Here is a 21,131-nt window from a genome sequence, read left to right on the forward strand (position 1 = left end):
GCATCATTGGCAAGCAGCTAGAAACTTAGATTTACTGAATTTGCATTCAAAGCTTAGTAAGAAGCATTCATTCTTGATTTATTTATACAAATAAGAAAAGTGGATAATAAATGTTGTGTGTGTTAGAAACCTGGAAGCAAGTATATGTAGGTTTGTCCAATGATGTTATGACAATATACTATTACAAGATAGACGTACATCGTCAGATCTTAAAACATTTACACTTGAGGGCTATCTTTTTTGGGGTTACAACTTTTCCTAGTTTTTTGTTGTTTTCAGAACCACAGCCAACTTGGTCCTATGCACAAGGATTTTCAAGTATATATATGTTCTGCCAAATACAGTATGTTGTCCCTATATGATTCTTGATAGGATATGTAAGTATACAGTCATATGCATAGCTTAATTTATCTAGGTATTACAGTCGCCATCTTGGGATATCAAAATCCTTTGTTATTACTGTTCCCTATCTTTCAAAACTACTATATTAATCGACTCCTGGCATCCTAGACATAAATTGTTTCAACTCCTACCCTCAAAATGACATCATGGAGCACTGCACACCAAGACAACTAGTCACAAGAACAGTTTTCCCCCTAAATGCCATCACTGTGCTAAACAAATAATTCCCTCAACACTGTCAAACTATGCAATTTTACTATTAATCTTCTCATTGTTTCCATCACCCATCTCCTCCTGCTAATGACTGTATGACTGTAACTTTGTTGCTGGCATCCTTACAATTTATATTGACTGGGTCCTAACATGATTTGATTGCTTATTTCTACCCGGACATGTACAATGAGAGCATATGCACCAAGACAAATTCCTTGTGTCCAATCAGACTTGGTCAATTAAAAAAATTCTATTCTATTCTATTCTATTCTATTCTGTAGGATGTATAAAGAGACAAAACGTGGTCATATTATGACTAACCGAGTCTTCGGAGAGGGGCGGCATACAAATCTAAATAATAATAATAATAATAATAATAATAATAATAACAACAACAACAACAACAACAACCCCTGTGGTTACTAAAGAAAAATAAATTTGACATAATTTTGCAAATAAAATAATCATTAATTAGAAAGGAACAAAAGTTTCCCTTTTTAAGTATGCTTTCCTAAAAGCAATCATTGTCTAAAATCAATACAAATTATTTCAGAGTAGCTATGCTTAGGACGGGAATTTAATAAGAAATAGATTACCCCTCCTTTCCTTTTCCAAAAATCTTGCATGGGAGAAAATTAGCCCACTTAATAATCCAATTGGCTTTGCCTGACCTCAGTTATTTTCCCCATTGCATTTTAGCTTGGCAGAGCTTGGGGATAAAAATGTTAGCTTATATATTTGTACAGCAACATACATTTCATTTGGTTTCATTGTAGCGACAACTTGCACACTCAGCTGGGAGTACAGATACACCCACACTCTTTCAAGTTTGCAACTTGTTTATTTTCAAGCATCAAAGGCTAAACATAAATTAAGTCTTTAGGTTAATGCTGCAACCTAAAGATCCCGTCTACACAGTAGGCAATTTTCCTGACATCCTGCTTTCGTTGGCTTCCTTCCAAAATGTTTTTTTTAATCTTTCCAATCTAATCAACAGCACTGTGAGCTCTGCTATTCTTCCATCCAATTATTAACTAGGGTCAAGCCTGCTTAGCTTTTCATCCTCTGTCAAAGTGGGCCAAGTGCTGCCCCCTGCTGCTTCCAAGGAAGTTATACATTGAAGCACAGTACCGCAAAATCTTTAAGAGAAATATACTTCTCAAAAAAATAAAGGGAATACTCAAAGAACACATCCTAGATCTGAATGACTAAAATATTCTCATTGAATACTTTGTACAAAACAAAGTACAATGAGAATACAGTATTTTACATTGAATGTGCACAACAGCATGTGAAATCAGTATTGCTTCCTAAGTGGACAGTTTGATTTCACAGAAGTTTGATTTACTTGGAGTTATACTGTGTTGTTTAAGTGTTCCCTTTATTTTTTTTGAGCAGTGTATAAAAACATTTATTTTATGGAGTGATCTTGGTGGTTGCAGGGATATATTTCATTGTCGCAGCAGAACCTTCTCTAAATATGGAGATACAGTATTTATTTAGAATAGAATAGAATAGAATTTTATTGGCCAAGTGTGATTGGACACACAAGGAATTTGTCTTGGTGCATATGCTCTCAGCGTACATAAAATAAAATATACATTTGTCAAGAATCATGTGGTACAACACTTAATCATTGTCATAGGGGTGAAATAAGTAATGAAGAAGCAATATTAATAAAAATCTTAGGATATAAGCAACAAGTTACAGTCATACAGTCAACATGGGAGGAAATGGGTGATAGGAATGATGAGAAAAACAAGTAGAATAGAAGTGCAGATTTAGTAGAAAGTCTGACAGTGTTGAGGGAATTATTTGTTTAGTAGAGTGATGGCGTTTGGAAAAAAACTGTTCTTGTGTCTAGTTGTCTTGGTGTGCAGTGCTCTGTAGCTACGTTTTGAGGGTAGGAGTTGAAACAGTTTGTGTCCAGGATGTGAGGGGTCAGTAAATATTTTCCCCACCCTCTTTTTGACTCGTGCAGTATACAGGTCCTCAATGGAAGGCAGGTTGGCAGCAATTGCTTTTTCTGCAGTTCTGATTGTCCTCTGAAGTCTGTGTCGGTCCTGTTGGGTTGCAGCACCAAACCAGACAGTTATAGAGGTGCAAATATTTAAACATATTTATTTAGATAAACAAGAAGAGCGCTTCACTCCTCTCCCCGCAACAAAATACCTTACTCCACCAGACTTGAAATACTTTGATTAGACAACTTACAACTCCAACGTCTCCGTTCCGACTTACCGTAACTATAGTTCACAAAATCATATACCAAAATGTCCTCCGTTAGTGACTACTTCATCTTCAACCGCAACAACACACGAGCACGTAATAGATTTAAACTAAATGTCAGCGGTTCCAAACTAAACTGCAAAAAATACGACTTCAGCAATAATCAACACCTGGAATGCACTACCTGACTCTGCGGTTTCTACTCCTATTTCCAAAACCTTTAACTTTAGATTATCTACAATTGACCTCTCCCACTTTCTAAGAGATCTGTAAGAGGCATGCATAATGAGCTGAGGTGGCACAGTGGGTAGAGTGCGGTACTGCAGGCCACTAAAGCTGACTGCAAGATCTGCAGGTCAGCAGTTCAAATCTCATCACCGGCTCAAGGTTGACTCAGCCTTCCATCCTTCCGAGGTGGGTAAAATGAGGACCCGGATTGTGGGGGCAATATGCTGGCTCTGTTAAAAAGTGCTATTGCTAACATGTTGTAAGCCGCCCTGAGTCTAAGAAGGGCGGCATAACAAAATCAAATAAATTAAAATAAATAAGCAAACCATTGTACCTACCGCCCCTGTCCTACTAGTGTCCTATTGTCTTCTATCATTACTTTTTATCATTACATTTTCAAATGCTGTTTATTTATTTGTTTATTTGTTTGTCAAACAAGTATAGTATTATAGTACATATTAACATGACATAAGTAGAACATAGTAATAGAAAGGATAATAAGACAGTAGGACAGGGACATTAGGCACAAAAGTGCACTTATGCACGCCCCTTACAGACGTCTTAGAAAAGGGCAGAGGTCAATTGTAGATAATGTAAGGTTGAAGATTTTGGGGTTGGGGGAAGCAACAACAGTCAGGTAATGAGTTCCAGGCGGTGACCACTCTATTGCTGAAATTGTTTTGTCTGCAGTCAAGTTTGTAGCGATTTACATTCAGTTTATATCTATTACGTGCTCTTGTGTTGTTGTTGTTAAAGGTGAAGTATTCACTGACAGGGAGTACATTATGATGTATGATTTTATGAAGAACAGTTAAATCAGTTCGGAGACATTCAAGATTTAGTATTTGAAGTCTGGAGGAGTAGGGTAATTTGTTACGTGAGGAGGAGTGAAGGACTGCCATCCTATAATTGTTTGACAAGAGAGAGAGAGAGAGAGAGAGAGAGAGAGAGAGAGTCGAAGACTAACGCCCACTGTACACACACACAGAGAGAGAAAAAACAGGTAAGGAAGCCTGTCCGTTGCCATGGCAATTCGAGGCCCGAAAAAAACGGGAAACTTGGCAAAGCGCTTCCATTTGCCGGGCGGCAAGAATCGGATGACCGCTAGGGGGTAGCAGAGTGCTTGCAGAAAACTACTCCCCGCTACCATCTGGCGGCCACTTGGCTGCCTTCGGCCGAGCCCTGGTTCGAACTCTGCTCGGGCCGCGCTCGCGGCGGGTTTTTTTTTCGCTGACGTCAGCCGAGGGCGCGCGGACGAACGGTGACGAAGGCGGAAGCGGCTGGAGGGCTGGTGCGGAGGCGACCTCCCGCTTCCTCAACCTCAGCCGGGATCGGCGCTGCCATGGAGGTAACCGGCGTGGGGGGGAAGGAAGGAGGGCGGGGGGTGCCCCCCCCCTTGCTGGGGAGTTGAGCTCGCCCCATTTCGGTAGCCTGCGAGGTATCAGGGTTTGGCTTTTCCGGTTGGCTTTCCCTCCGGTTGTATAAAAAGGGGCTTCGATCCCTCTCTTTTAGTGGGTGGTCCCGTTTTTCTGGGTGAGGGGGCGATAAAATATCCCGCTGGGCAATGCTGGGAGTGGCTGGATAGTCTCCTATTGTGGACTGAGGAGAACCCGAGGGAGTCCCCGGCTCTGCAAACCCTCTGGAAAAACACTGCCGAAGGGAATGGACTAGAGTGGCTGAAAAGACTTTTAAGCAGCCTGGAATGGGTCCTGCTCGCCACAACCCAAGTTGTGTGTGTGTGTGTGATTGTGGATGGTGCTTTGATCTTGCTAGCTTTTGGTTTCAGCAGCAACCTGGCAAGTCCCAAAAAGTGAAGCTTTTCTGGTTCAGACTGAGAGCAAGAGGAGGGCGCAGTCCTTAAGAAGCAAGAAAGGACTATTTTGGCTGCAACCAAAACTTTAGTTTAAGTTGCTTGCTTGCTTGCTTGCTTCCTCCCCTTCCTTGATTTATGGAAGTATGTATGTTTGTATGTATGTATGTAGTTAAGATTTATTATTAGATTTGTATGCCGCCCCTCTCCGAAGACTTGGGGCAGCTCACAACAACAACAGTACAATACACAGAGTACAAATCCAATATTAGATAAACAAACAAAATTTAAAAGCCATAAATATTAAAAACAATCGTTACTGCACAATCATACCATTCTCATGTATTACAGTCAGGAAAAAGGGGGGGGAGATAGTTATTCCCCCCCATGCCTGGCGACATAGATAGGTCTTCAACATCTTGCGGAAGGCGGGAAGAGTAGGGGCAATTCGAATCTCCAGAGGGAGTTGATTCCAGAGGGCCGGGGCCACCACAGAGAAGGCTCTTCCCCTCAGTCCCGCCAAATGGCATTGTTTAGTCGACGGGACCCGGAGAAGGCCAACTCTGTGGGACCTGATTGGCTGCTGGCATTCGTGCTCAAAAAAATACAGAGAACACTCAAATAATACATCCTAGATCTGAATGAATGCAATATTCTCATTGAATATTTCATTTGCACAACAGCATGTGAAATTGAGGGTCAATCAGTGTTGCTTCCTAAGTGGACAGTTTGATTTTACAGAAGTTTGATTGACTTGGAGTTATATTCTGTTGTTTAAGTGTTCCCTTTATTTTTTTGAGCAGTATATATTTTGTCAAACAATTATAGGATGGTAGTTTGTCCAAAGATAACATTAGAAAAAGTAATGATAAAAGACCATAAGACAATAGGACAGGGACGGTTAGGCGCGTCTCTATAGGTTGGGTTTTCTAACTTCCTTCAGATATACAGTAAAAAACAAAAACAAAAAAACCAAGCTGTTTAAATGTGCACATGGTCTGTTGCTTGATTTGGGTTTCATGTGTTGAGTGAACTTCTGTGGTAATTTTTTTAAAAAAAATATTTGATTTCTATCAACTGTGTCGGGGTGGGCAAAGTTGGCTCTTCTATGATATGTGGACTTTAACTCCCAGAATTCCTTGAGCTAGCATGATTGGCTCAGGAATTTTGGGAGTTGAAGTCCACAAGTCGTAGAAGAGCCAACTTTGCCTACCCCTGAACTACGTCGTTGTTAAGAGTCCTGGTAACAATTAGACATCAAAAGATTGTTATTCCATCACATGTTTTACATTCTACTTTGGAGACGAACAAGCAATATTTACAATCAGCTTCTCAATGTATGTGAAAAATTAGCCAATGTATAAGCCCACTCTGATTTTTTTTTTTTACAAATCATGAACTCCAGGTAGTAGGGTCAAAGGGCACCTTGCAATTAGCTTTCACTTTTCTTCTTTAATAGATTTGTGCAAAGGAAAGCCAGTACTATATAACATGCATTTAAATAAATGTGGTAATGTCTGGACTGCCCCCCCATCACCCCATTAAATGAAGCAATTTGGTGGCTTATTAAAAGGCTAATCGGGACAACAACAACACCCACCCACCCCCAAAAAAGTTTGAGATGTTATAATGTGCTCTGAATGCTGAATATAATTTCCTTTACTTCCAACAGTTTGTTGGCTGTCTTTGCAATACGTTTAGGCTCTTAAGCTTTTGGGTGTCACTTTATTGCATTGAAACAAGACCAATTTTTAAAAAATCAGATGTCCTTAGATTTGGTTCTGTTAACTCCCGATTTTTTTTTGGGGGGGGGGGGGGGGATTAAGTGATCTACAAAAGCGTATTCATCATTTGACAAAAAATAAAAGAAAAAATAATTCTAAATGCCATAGGGAGAAAGTTGAATTAAACTTTCCCTGCCATACCTACAAGCAATCCATTCCAGAAATATGTTGGTTTATTAATAAGCATTCTTGTCTTGAGCTGCAGATTTTCTACCAGAAGGTGGTGCTGAGAGACTGATGGTTTTATTCTGTAGAAGTCTTTAAGGTTCACTTTTATTTTTCAGTGTTTAAATCTTAATATAAAGTCATTCAGAGATTTTACAATGAATTGCCGTGGTGTTCAAATATCACCCAGTTATGTGGGCACTATGGTATAACATGGCATATGACAGGCATGAGTTTAGTGTACCCCATTACAATTTGTCATATTTGGGGAAAAAAGTTTAAAATCCCCCTGCCCAATTTTTTTTAATTAACTTGCCATATCATCTAGGCGTGACAACACTGTTGATTATAGTCTATTCAAATTGTGGGTTATGAAACCAGCTTGAGATAATTTAAGACAACAGAAGAAAAAAAGATATAATGTTTTGTATTGTAATACACTTTTGTTTCATACAACATCCAAATACACTTTTCTTTTTATCAAATTGTAGGAGGTGATTGGTTTCCTAACCGAATTTCAGTATATACAGTTTGCAGTTTTTTCTTCCAGGGATAAACTATGTACAGTAGGGCTTTGCAGCGCTTTTGATAAGATGTAGGAAAGGTGCTTTGCAATATATTGGAGCATAAATGCAGCATATGCTTGTGTGTCATTTAAAAGTCTTTTTCTGAGATTACAAGGCTGCTGTGGAAATCCGCAGATAGGTCTAATCTCTCCCACAAAAATAATTCTGTGCTTCAAGTTAACTCCTGATGACCTCATGGAGTCCCTAAAGTTTTCTTGACAACATTTTTAAGTGTTTTTGCCACTGAGAGACTGACTAGATTATATCTCCCGCTTTAAGGTAAAAATCGAATTCTAGCTGCCTGGTTTTTAATCTAATGCCAAATCATTGTATTAGACCGGCCCACAATGCCTCTTCCCTTTTATCATTAAAGCAGAAATCTTACAAGAGCAAAGAAAAGACAGCTCATTTAATAAATAACAAATAGATCCTGTATTTACCTCTTCCTAGTCAAATCCAAAGTATTACATAACTTGTAATAAGTACCATTGAATAGTTTGGGGAAAATATAATGCAGAATTGCTAAGATCCCTTGGTAATTTTAAAATGTTAATTATTCTTTTAACTGGTTTAATAATGTAATTATTTATTATTATTATTATTATTATTATTATTATGCTATTTCTTTTTGTAAATTGCTTTTTTGCATAAGTGTATGTCTATGATATGTATATGTATGTCTATGATAATTATGATGAGGGTATCTCTGATATTACATGACTTTTTCAATATAAAACTTTATTTCTACTTAGCTGCAAGATAATGAACAAGAAATGGCAGCTTCTCCTACAGCCGCATCAGGGAAGTCAAAGGTATATTTCCACAAACTTTTATGATACCTTTATAATCATAGAGTTGGAAGTCACTATCAGGATCATCTGGGTCACCAACCTTTCAGACTTCAGGGACCACTAAATTCGTAATTTTAAATGTTGCAGACCACTAATATGAATCCAGTGCTCTCGCCCTCCCCCACTCACACATCTCTCTTCCTCTGTCCCTTTCTCTCTCTCATTTCTCACTTTCTGTCTGTCACTTCTCTCTTTCTCTCTCTGTGTGTCTCATCTGTCTGTCTGTCTCTTGCATCTCTGTCTGTCCTTTTCTCTTATCTCTCTCTGTCTCTCTCTCTCTCATCTCTCTCTCCCTCCCCCCTCTGTTATTCTGATTCTTCTGTGCTCTCTAAGTCTCATGGGTGCTTCGGCCTTTGTTGGTGCTGCATGCACCTTGGTTGCTCAGAGAGATGCACAACCTGCTCTCCACCCTGAGACACTTGTTCAACCCATCTGCAGCAGATGCTCCATGTTGTAATGGGTTCCAGGAAGAGGAGGGGACACTCCATTGTGAAGTGTGCTGAATTTAACTGCTGTGTAAGGTGCTGCGAGAGCAATGGTCAGGCCATAGAGGCACCAGCAGCAACAGCAGAGAGAAACGGCCTGGCCAGTACAGCGGTACCTCTACCTACAAACGCCTCTACTTACGAACTCTTCTAGATAAGAACCGGGTGTTCAAGATTTTTTTTGCCTCTTCTTAAGAACCATTTTCCACTTACAAACCCAAGCCTCGAAACTGTAGGTAGGGAGAAGCCTCTGTAGGGCCTCTCTAGGAATCTCCTAGGAGGAAACAGGGCCAGAAAACATGGGGAGAAGCCTCCATGGGGCCTCTCTAGGAATCTCCTGGGAGGAAAGAGGGCCAGAAAAGGTGAGGAGAAGCCTCTGTGGGGTCTCTCTAGGAATCTCCTGGGAGGAAAGAGGGCCAGAAAAGGTGAGGAGAAGCCTCTGTGGGGCCTCTCTAGGAATCTCCTGGGAGGAAACGGGCAGAAAACGTGAGGCGAAGCCTCTGTGGGGCCTCTCTAGGAATTTCCTAGAAGGAAACAGGGCCAGAAAAGGTGAGGAGAAGCCTCTGTAGGGCCTCTCTAGGAATCTCCTGGGAGGAAACAGGACCTCCTCCCTCCCTGTGGTTTCCCCAATCACACGCATTATTTGCGTTTACATTGATTCCTATGGGGAAAAATTGCTTCTTCTTACAAACTTTTCTACTTAAGAACCTGGTTAAGTTCATAAGTAGAGGTACCACTGTATCTCAGGGCTGAGAGGAAGTCACGTGTCTCCCCTAATAATCAAGGTGCACATAGGATCAAAAAGGGCCGGAAAAAGCACCCACAAGACCCAGCAAGAGATGAAGCAAGTACAGTATAGGGATGCTTCGCTCCTGCTCTGAACTGTGAGCAAGTCTGCATCCCTCCGCCCTTACCTTCTCAGGCTTTCTTTTCTGGATTAGGAATTTTGTTACTGAAACTTTTAGTACCCCTCAGTGTTATCTGTTATAGTCTAGTAATGACTTGGAAGTTGAAGGTTTTATTCCACTGTACCTGTAGAGCAACATTTATGGAGCTCTTCAAGCTCTTTTGCTTTATTTAATTGGCCAAAGTAATATTTTGAAACAAATCGTGGAGGAGTATGCCGGTCTATTGTAATTTTGGAAGGCGTAAGTGCTTTAAGTATTATTGTTCTGGACGGTTGATCTCATTTTGCATTGGAACTAAATGTGTTTTACAATATTAAACCAAAAAGATTGCATCATACATTACAATGTTTTTTTATGAGTCCATCTTCAGTAATATATTGATTGAAGAGCCAAACCAAATGTCATGTTATTTGTGATTAAATGAATTTTGAACATGCATCCATTTTAATTTGCATTTATGGATTTTGCAGCTGGACACATTACCAAGAGAAGATCTTATCAAATTTGCAAAGAAGCAAATGATGCTTTTACAGAAAGTGAAAACCAGATATGCAGGTATTTTTATAGAAACTTATTTTATTTCATTTAAAAGCCATATAGCAGGATACTCTGGAGAAATTTAGCATATCCTTCCTCTGAATCCCACCCCCCCTTCCATAATTTGCATTAGCATCTATAATGTGAAGCTTCCTGGTTCACATCAGTCTAACTTAGACATGTTGCTTTTGATAATGCAGAACTCTGCAGGTTATATCAATTATATTTTGAGATTGTGGAAAAATAAGATACAAATATAACAAGATACTGATTTATACTCAATATTTTTTTCTAGAATTAGAAAAGGGAGTTGAGAAACACAAAACAACATCTGTGTCTGGAGGAACTGATGATATTATTCAGGTATGAATCCATAATAATGCATACCATATGGTGCAATAATGTTTAATTCCCAATATATTCATTGTTTGGTCCTATGGAAATGATAATGGCTTGGTTTATGTAGCTGACATTGCTCTTTATGTTTTTTGCATCATTTACCTAGAGATAAAATAAAATACAGACTGCTGATTAATTGTGAATAACCTTTAATTGATTTTCACTTAATATGGATTGCTTTTTAGCTTCTTAGAATTAAATACTATTTATGATAGCCTCATGTCTGGTATAAAATATATTTTTAAAAAAATAAAGTTGAAATAATGAAAGGAATTGTTTGCTTTAATTACTCACCATACAACTAATAAGAAGGTGTTTTCCTCTTTAAGACACAATGGCAACTTTTGGATGAAATACTATATTATTTATTATTTATTTATTAATTGGACTTTTTTTATTTATTTATTTATTTTAAATTATAATTTAATGCTACATGCAGAAACCTATTAGGCTCATAGTCATCTTTCTCCCCCACCCCTCATTGTAGCTGTTTTCCATTTTCTTTTAACCTCAGTTCAATTTTGCATTCAAACTCTAAAATGAAAAAGGTTTACTAAAAAATGGTTTAATTAACCATGGTTTTCTTGGCTCACAGGGCCTGTAATTTAAGGCTTGGGTAGGATTAAAAATTGCATTAATTGAAAAATCACAAATGAAACCTTCTAACTATCGTCTCCTATTAGGGCTAACCATAAAAATATGTACAAGTACTTTTATCATCCCTTTTTCTCTCTTCTAAGTTATTGTGATAGTGTGGGCCTGATGTTTATTGATGAACAGAGTTTACTCTATATTTTGGGATTAATGATGAATACCTTCTATAACCAAAATTGGCTGTAGGGCGTATTTAATTAATTAATTAATTAATTAGATTTGTATGCCCCCCCTCTCCGTAGACTCGGGGCAGCTCATAGCAATAATAAAGACAATGTAAAAACAAATCTAATAATTTAAAAAACACTAAAAACCCCATTATTAAAAACAAACATACACACAAACATACCATGTATAAACTGTATAGGCCTGGGGGAGATGTCTCAGTTCCCCCATGCCTGACGGCAGAGGTGGGTTTTAAGAAGTTATGTTGATAAGTTGTGGTTTTGTTAATTTTTTTCACTTCAACGGTAATAACACAGTTATTTTCCTTCCCTGGTTAAGATGTCATTTATTTATGAAGAATGTCTACAGATGAATTTCACTGAAATGTCATTATAATTAACATGGAAACAAATATTTCTGAATAACTTTCACAAAAGAAAACACATGATGAATAACTTCCTTCCAACCCCCTTGGGCCAGACGTTTGGCCCAACTTCTGTTAGGCCAAAACAAGCAATAACTCCAGGTGATAAGAGCAGTTCTAGTATTGTCTCTGGCAAAGAAAAAAAGAGAATTTAGAGAAAATGCTGTGCATGTGTATACAGTGGTACCTCTACTTACGAACTTAATTTGTTCTGTGACCAGGTTCTTTAGTAGAAATGTTTGTAAGAAGAAGCCATTTTTCCCATAGAAATCAATGTAAAAGCAAATAATGCATGCAATTTGGGAAACCACAGGGAGGGTGGAGGCTCTGTTTCCTCCCAGGAGATTCCTAGAGAGGCCCCACAGAGGCTTCTCCCCACCTTTTCCAGCCCTGTTTCCTTCCAGGAGATTCCTAGAGAGGCCCCACAGAGACTTCTCCCCACCTTTTCCAGCCCTGTTTCCTCCCAGGAGATTCCTAGAGAGGCCCCACAGAGGCTTCTCTCCACCTTTTCCGGCCCTGTTTCCTCCCAGGAGATTCCTAGAGAGGCTTCACAGAGGCTTCTCTCCGCCTTTTCCGGCCCTGTTTCCTCCCAGGAGATTCCTAGAGAGGCTCCACAGAGGCTTCTCCCTGCCTTTTCCGGTTACAGTTTTGGAGGCTTGGGTTTGTAAGTGGAAAATGGTTCTTGAGAAGAGGCAAAAAAATCTTGAACAGCCGGTTTTTATCTAGAAAAGTTCATAAGAATGTTTTATTTAGTGTATTATTTATTAAAATGTTGTAAGCCGCCCCGAGTCCACGGAGAGGGGCAGCATATAAGTCCAATAAATAAATAAATAAATAAATAAGTTAAGTAAGTAAGTAAGATATTGACAAAATTGAACGGGTCCAAAGACGGGCTACAAGAATGGTCTTAAGCATAATCAGGAAAGACTTCATGAACTCAATCTGTATAGTCTGGAGGACAGAAGGAAAAGGGGGGACATGATCGAAACATTTAAATATGTTAAAGGGTTAAATAAGGTTCAGGAGGGAAGTGTTTTTAATAGGAAAGTGAACACAAGAACAAGGGGACACAATCTGAGGTTAGTTGGGGGAAAGATCAAAAGCAACATGAGAAAATATTATTTTACTGAAAGAGTAGTAGACCCTTGGAACAAACTTCCAGCAGACGTGGTTGGTAAATCCACAGTAACTGAATTTAAACATGCCTGGGATAAACATATATCCATTGTAAGATAAAATACAGGAAATAGTATAAGGGCAGACTAGATGGACCATGTGGTCTTTTTCTGCCGTCAGTCTTCTATGTTTCTAAGTAAGTAAGTAAGTAAGTAAGTAAGTAAGTAAGTAAGTAAGTAGAGGCGTTCTTAGGTAGAGGTACCACTGTATGTCTCTGTGTGTGTATGTGTGTGCTTTAATAAAGTTAAATGGGTATCTGCTTTTGAAAGGTAATTAGAACTTTTCTCTCTCTTTCCAAAACTAGGCACTTACAGAGAAACTGAATGCGGTTCTTTTGGAAAAAGCAGAGGCCCAGGAGCAGTGTGTAACTCTGAAAAAAGACAATGTAAAAAAGCAGAAAGAAGCAGAGGTATTGCATAAGAAGATTTGATAGGAAATTGTTGACATTGAATATAATTTATTAAACAGCTCTGAGTCCCAGGAAACTCTTTTATTTAAGTTTTCTGGCGTCTAATTCCGGTTAATATGCACTGCCCAATTCTCTCTTGTAAACAGGGAAGTGCAAATGCTGTGATTGAACCCAACAAGAGTGTAATGTTAATTAAAATCTGTGTATAGAATATTGTTTTTTCAATCTTGACAACTTTGGATGTGTGGACTTCAACTCCCAGAATTCCCAGGTAGCCATTCTCCTGATGGCCAGGGAATTCTGGGAGTCGAAGTCCACGTCTTAACATTGCAAAGATTGGGAAACTACATTATTTCAGATGGGTATTCCGGTCATGAAATGTGGATCAACGGTGTGCCATTGTAAGATTTGCAAATTTTAAGTGTGAGAAAAAATACTTTAATGACAGAGAAAATCAAAACTAAACACTAATGCACAGATAGATATTGATTGAATGAAAATTAATTGATTGAAAATGTTATAGTCTACAGATGGGGCATTCAGATATTATAAAATTATAGATATTGACAAAATTGAATGGGTCCAAAGACGGGCTACAAGAATGGTGGAAGGTCTTAAGCATAAAACTTATCAGGAAAGACTTAATGAACTCAATCTGTATAGTATGGAGGACAGAAGGAAAAGGGGGGACATGATCGAAACATTTAAATATGTCAAAGGGTTAAATAAGGTCCAGGAGGGAAGTGTTTTTAATAGGAAAGTGAACACAAGAACAAGGGGACACAATCTGAGGTTAGTTGGGGGAAAGATCAAAAGCAACATGAGAAAATATTATTTTACTGAAAGAGTAGTAGATCCTTGGAACAAACTTCCAACAGATGTGGTTGGTAAATCCACAGTAACTGAATTTAAACATGCCTGGGATAAACATACATCCATTGTAAGATAAAATACAGGAAATAGTATAAGGGCAGACTAGATGGACCATGAGGTCCTTTTCTGCCGTCAGTCTTCTATGTTTCTATGTATAGAAGTTTTAAGTATGTATTCTAAATTTGCATTATTCTACTACTTCGTTAAACATTTTACTGTTCTCTGATCTCTCTGGGGGAAAAAAATCTATGAAATACTTTCAAAAATAATTTAGGATCTAATCTGATACTCAATTCTGTTACATATATTATGTCTATCATTAGACATAAAGCTTATTGCTATATAGATTTCACATTCAGTTTTACAAATGGAATAAATTGGAAAGAGACTAAGTCAATTAAGTTTATATTATTTACGGACCATATAGTATATTCCATTGTATTTAGAAATCCTGTCTTGCTAGATGAAGTGTACATTTTTCCCTTACCAGAAAAACCACTGCTCTAAGTTGAGATAAACGTAGACATCAATAATATACCTCTGCAGATTTCACATGTAAAAATAGACCTATTGCTTTTATGATGCTTCATGACATATTTCATTTACTTTTTTTTAATTAGGATGCTCTGGCTAAGGAAGAAATCTGGCAGAAGAAGTTTGCCCAAGTGAATACCTCTCACCAGAAAGAAATTGAAAGCCTTAAAAATGAAGGATTAATTGCACAGTCCAAATGTAATGAAACTATAGCCACATTGCAAAAGGAACTGCATACAGAACTGAAAAAACAAGAACAGCTCACAGAACAGCTTCACTTCCATGCTAAAGACCATGACGAAATTAGAAGACTACAAGAAGAAGTCCAGCAGACAAAGATCATTTATGAAGAGCAGATCTTGAATTTAAAGAAACAGATAGAATTTTCCAATGCATCAAAAGAGGAGGAAATTACCAAATTGGAAAATACTATTGAAAGTAATTCTAGAAAGTATCAAGACAGAATTGATAAGTTAGGTGAAGAGCTAGACAAAATGAAGACCTTCCACCAAGATGAGCTATCAGAGCTACTACAAAAACTTGAAACCTCTGCTAAATTATGTGAGGAGGAACGAAATAAAGTAGATAAGATAAAGTTGGACTTTGTAGAGCAATACAAGGTAAAAGAGGAAGAAATGAAGGTTGAATTGCATGCTTGTAAAGAGAAATATGAACAGGAATTGGAATGCATAAGGCAGACCTTGACTAAAGATGATGAAAATCAAAATGAGACTAGAAATGCTGAAACCGAACCAGAAATAATAGAAAAGACTGGGCATATAGAGAAAGCTTTCAAAGAACTGGAATCTCAGCATAGTATGTTAAGAGATGAATTAACTTATATGAACAATGTTAAAATGAAACTGGAATTGGAAGTACAACACATAAAAGACGACTATTTTCATGAAAAGGAAGAGTTGGAATTCAAAATAAATGAACTGCAACTTGCCCGAGAAGATCATTGTTGTGTAATAGAAAAACTGAAATCAGAGCTCCAGTTAGCGAAAGAACTTTACGAAAAACACATAGAAGAGAATAGCCTCAAAATGGAGGGTTTAGTAGAAACGCACCAAAAAGAAATATGTGAACTGAATCAAGCTATAACATCAAGTGCAGAGAAAAAAGCCCAGTCACTTATTATTAAAATACAGGACCTTGAAGAACAGTGTCAGAGGCATATAGAGGAGAAGGAAGAAGCCATTACTAGTTATGAGAACTTGCGGGAAACACTGGTAACTTTGCAGACTGAATTAGGAGAATCGGCTGGGAAGATAAGCCGGGAGTTTGAATGTATGAAGCAGCAGCAGGCTTCCGATGTTGATGAATTGCAGAAAAAGCTTCGAGCTGCTTTCAATGAAAGGGATGTCCTCCGAGAAGAGGCCAATTCTCTCCATCAACAGGTAGAAGAGTTCTCCTCCCTAAAAGAAGAGGTAGATGAGCTCAAGCATAAAATAGAAACGCTTGAAGAAGAGAAGAAGCAACTGCTTTGTTGTCTTGAGCAAAAGGAGTCTGACCTAAAACAAATGGAAGAGAAAGAAAATGAACTTTCCTCGCAGAATAGTAGCTTCCATGACAAAATGCAAGGTTCGGCTGAGAAAATAGAGAACCTGGAGGAAAAATGCAAAACACAACAAGAGACGATAATGGAGCTTCAGCAAGAAGTTGAAGCTCTGGGTATATGCAACCATCTATTAAAGCAACAGGCAGAAGAGTTGGGGGAGAGATTGGAAAGCGTTTCTGGAGAAAAAGAGGCAAACCAGGAGAAGCTGATCAAATTTGAACAGCAAATGGAAAGCTTTGAACAAAATAGAACAGGGCTGTTATCTGAAATAGAAGCTCTTAAAAATGAGAACAACAAATTGAAGGAAGAACAAGATCAAACAAGGCAGGAGCTAGACAGCTTGTCATCTGAAAAAGGAGACTGGAATCTATCCAAAGATAAAATAGAAAGCTTAGAAGTGAAGCTACATATGGCCTGGGAAGAAAAAAACCAATTGATTAAAGTCCTTGAGGAAGAAAAGGCCTTTAAAGCTCTTGTCATTAGCCAGCTGCAAAGTCTCCGTGAAAAGATGGGCTCCAAATATCCAGATGAAAAAAAAGAAGAAGATATTGTTGGCACATTGCAGGCTGCAAATGAGTTTTTGGCAGAAATGAAGCAAGGGGAACAAGCTCTAATCTCTCAGAGAGATGAAAATGTTCATCTGCGGCAGGAATTGCAGAGAGCCCAAGAAGAAAATGAAGCTCGTTGCACAGAGCTCAGATCTCTATTGGATGATTATGAAAAAGAAAAACGTCTCCTAAAGGAGGAATTGGAAGGAGCGTTCTCAGAAAAAGAAGCACTTCAGCTTGACATTCAAGAGTTGAAACATACCAGTGAGAAAATCAGGAAGGAGAACCAAGATCTTCTAGTTCACATTGAAAATATTTCTGAACAATATGCAGAACAAGAAAACAAAATGAAAGAGCAGGAAGAAAAATCTGAAAAGGAACAGAAAAACCTAACCTTAATTTTGGAGGAGAAGGAGGCTGAGCTGAAAACCCTGCAAGCTGAACTTTCTTTGCTAAAGGTTAGGCTTTTATTATTATTGAAATCTTAAGACTTCTATTATTATAATCTGTAGACACACACACACACACCCAAGACTTAAGTTGGAAAGCTTTGGAAAAGTATATGCAAACAAATTTCTGTCTGCTTCTTATGTCTATAGGAGAATAAGTACAAAGATGTACTTTGTTTGAACTTTCAATGGTTCCTTTTCATCTTAGCAAACAAGATTATTTTAATCACAAAATATGTGTGTGTATGTACATTTTCAAGTTCAAAATGATCTTTTGATCAAAATTGAGTTTGCATAGCATGCAAGGCCATGATGACATGCAGAACCCTCTCTGTGGGCATGGCAGTCATTGCCCCAACCTATCTGCACCGTGCATGCGTGCACCTCCCATTAACCAGCTGGTCTTCGGTCTCTGCTGTGCGTGCATGGAAGCAGGCCTTTCCCCAATCTCTGCAGGTTCCACCCTCCCCAGGTGCCTCTCTAAGACAGGAATGGAGTCTTCAGAGAAGGGCGGCACCCAAATCTTAATAATAATAATAATAATAATAATAATAATGATAATAATAATAATGAAAGCTAGGACGCACTAGGAGGAAGAAATACAAAGGATGATTCACAGGTAGTCCTCAACTTACAGAAGGTTGTTTAGTGACTGTTTAAAGGCACAGAAAAGTGACCTGTGACCATTTTTCGCACTTACAATCAAGGGTGGGTTCCACTTATCTTTGGTACCGGCGCGTATCACAATGTTTCGCGCGCACACACTTGCTCTGTTAGCATATGTGGCAGCCCCGACCCTCTGGAACCAGCTTCCCCTGGAAATCAGAACTGCCCCCACCCTCCTTGCCTTTTGTAAAGTTCTTAAGACCCATCTCTGCCGTCAGGCATAGGGGAACTGAGACATCTCCCCCGGGCCTTTACAGTTTATACATGGTATGTTTGTGTGTATGCTTGCTTTTAATAATGGGGGTTTTAGTGTTTTTTAAATTATTAGATTTGTTCTTACATTGTCTTTGTTATTGTTGTGAGCCGCCCCGAGTCTACGGAGAAAGGCGGCATACAAATCTAATTAATAATAATAATAATAATAATAATAATAATAATAATAATAATAATAATATGACCCTTTGTTCAATTTCACTTCCGGACAGCACGGAAGGCAAGAGAAAGCTAGGAGTGCTGAGGGGGGTGGAGAAATGCAAAGATATGGTTCAGCACAGAAGGTAGGAGAACGGTAGTGCTGGGGGGCTGGAGAAATACAAAGATATGGTTTGGCATGGAAGGCAGAAGTAAGGTAGCGCTGGAGTGGTGGTGGAGAAATGCAAAGATATGGTTTAGCATGCAAGGCAGAAGTAACATAGCGCTGGAGGGTGTATGTGGAGAAATGCAAAGATATGGTTCGACATGGAAGGTAGAAAGGTAGCGCTATTTGGAGAAATGCAACAATAGGGTTTAGCATAGAAAATTTTGATTGCATGTCCATGGGGGTGTTGCAATGGTTGTAACCAGGGTTGGATTCCTTCCAATTCAGATCAGATCACCCGAACCGTTAGTGACCCACTGGTGATGTAATTTTGGCGTCACGGGTCCAGTTCTGTCTGTGCCAGTCCATGTGCACCACCATCTTTTTGGGGGAATTTTTTGTCATTTTTTTCATTGTATGGTTCCTCGTCACACTCTGCTGTGAAAAAAGCCCTCCCACCTGCCCTACCGACCTTTATTTCTTCATCCGAAGCACAGCTGAGCAACTCCTCAGCTGTGTTTAAGCCTGAAACTACCTTCTGAGCATGCACAGAAGTGAAATTGAACAAAGGGTCACATGCGAACGGAGCAAGTGTGTGCACGTGAAACATTATGATGCACGCTGGTACCAAAGATAAGTGGATTGTAAGTGCGAAAAATGGTCACAGGTCACTTTTCTGTGCCTTTAAACAGTCACTAAACAAACTGCTGTAAGTTGAGGACTACCTGTGAATCAGCCTGCTGAGGTTTTTTATAATATAAAAACAAAAAAAATTGACCAGTTTGACCATTTTATGTTTAGATTATGATGGGATATTCAGTCTCTAGAACTTGTTTCCCTCACCAAACAATAGCAATCATCTTCTGAAATGTCCATCTTATTTTTGTTTATAATGCAGGAGTCTCTGGAGAAGTCTTCAGCTGATCGCGATCAACAATCATCAGACACAGAGAAAATAGGTAATTTGTATACATTTCGTTTGCTTTCTTTTAAAATCTTTTTCTTTTTTCTTTTTGACTGTTTGAAAGAGTTTGTACAGAAATCATTAAATGGTTCTCTAGAGCAGTGTTTCCCAAACGGTGTGCCGCGGCACACTGGTGTGCCGCGAGACATGGTCAGGTGTGCCGCAAAGAAAACAGCTCAGCTTCTGGTCTCGAAACTTTTTGCAAAGAGCAAAAAGTTGTGAGAACGGAAGCTGAGCTTCCTTCTTAGCACCTTCCAAGTTTTCCGGCAACTGCAGCGCCCCGCCCGGCTGGAGCCTCCCTGGCGGCGGCAGCAGGTGAGCTTTGGGGCCTGGTGGGAGGGTAGCGGCAGCGGAAGGGCGGCGCGCAGTGGGAGGGTGATGGCGGCGGAAGCCGCAGCCACAGTGGGTAATAGCCGTGGGGCAGCGGCAGAGTGGTCAGCTGTGAGGCGGAGCTCCGGAACAAAGGCACGGACGGCGGCGGCTGGACATGCTAGAATTGCGTGGCTGGCACTTGCCTGCTGTCTGGGCCGGGACGGAGGCTCCAGCCCCACGTCCATGCCCAGCGCAACGCCAGCATGTACGGCGTCTAGCAACACGTCTAGCCGCCGCCGTCTGTGCCTCAGTTCTGGAGCTCCGCCTCACAGCTGACGACCTTGCCGCCGCCCCACGGCTACTGCCCAATGCGGCTGCTGAGAGAAAGAGAGAGGGAGAGAGGGGGGAGAGAAAGACATAGCAATAGAGGGAGAGAGAGGGAGAGAAAGAGATAGCAAGTGAGGGAGAGAGAGAAAGAGAGAGAGAGGGAGAGAGGGGGGAGAGAAAGAGATAGCAAGAGAGGGAGAGAGAAAGAGATAGCAAGAGAGGGAGAGAGAAAGAGAGAGAGGGGGGGAGAGAAAGAGAGAGAAAGAGATAGCAAGAGAGGGAGAGAGAGAAAGAGAGAGGGAGAGCGGGGGAGAGAAAGAGATAGCAAGAGAGGGAAAGAGGGAGAGAGGGGGGAGAGAAAGAGAGAGAAAGATAGCAAGAGAGAGAGGGAGAAAGAGGGGGGAAGGAGGGTGAGGGAAAGACATAGAGGGAGGGAAGGAGGGAGAGAGAAGGAGGGCAAAAAAGAGAGGAAGGAAGGGAGAAACAAAGAGATGGAGAGAGAGGGGGAAAGAAAGAGGAAGGAAGGGAGAGAGAGAAAGAAGGAGAGAGAGAGAAATAGAGCGAAAGGGAGGAAGAGAGAGATTTTTTTGTCCAAACTTTTTTTTAGCCCCCCCCCCCCCTCAATGTTCCCCAGGATTTTTAAAATGTGAATACTGTGCCGCGGCTCAAAAAAGGTTGGGAAACACTGCTCTAGAGCAGTGTTTCCCAACCTTTTTTGAGCTGTGGCATATTTTTCATATTTTCAAAATCCTGGGGAACATTGAGCAGGGGGAAGGGGGGCTAAAAAAAGGTTTGGACAAAAAAAATCTCTCTTCCTCCCTTTCTCTCTATTTCTCTCTCCCTCTCTCTTTCTCTCTCTTCCTTCCTTTCTTTCCCTCTCCATCCCACTTTCTCTCTTTCTTCCTTCCTTCCTCT

General features: G+C 39.7%; 1 protein-coding gene across 1 annotated transcript in view; it reads left to right on the plus strand.

Moving 5' to 3' along the window:
* The first annotated feature begins 4,058 nt into the window (after nucleotides 1-4,058).
* GCC2 (GRIP and coiled-coil domain containing 2) overlaps nucleotides 4,059-21,131 on the plus strand; it is a 44,649-nt gene continuing 27,576 nt past the window's right edge. The window contains exons 1-7 of the mRNA XM_070751079.1: nucleotides 4,059-4,420; nucleotides 8,150-8,209; nucleotides 10,112-10,196; nucleotides 10,474-10,541; nucleotides 13,301-13,405; nucleotides 14,899-17,379; nucleotides 19,512-19,572. Coding sequence (XP_070607180.1) covers nucleotides 4,415-4,420; nucleotides 8,150-8,209; nucleotides 10,112-10,196; nucleotides 10,474-10,541; nucleotides 13,301-13,405; nucleotides 14,899-17,379; nucleotides 19,512-19,572 — 2,866 coding nt within the window. The 5' untranslated portion in view covers nucleotides 4,059-4,414. The remainder of the gene's footprint in view (nucleotides 4,421-8,149; nucleotides 8,210-10,111; nucleotides 10,197-10,473; nucleotides 10,542-13,300; nucleotides 13,406-14,898; nucleotides 17,380-19,511; nucleotides 19,573-21,131) is intronic.

This window comes from Erythrolamprus reginae, chromosome 4, assembly GCF_031021105.1.
Source record: "Erythrolamprus reginae isolate rEryReg1 chromosome 4, rEryReg1.hap1, whole genome shotgun sequence".
In the NCBI taxonomy this organism is placed as follows: Eukaryota; Metazoa; Chordata; class Lepidosauria; order Squamata; family Dipsadidae; genus Erythrolamprus; species Erythrolamprus reginae.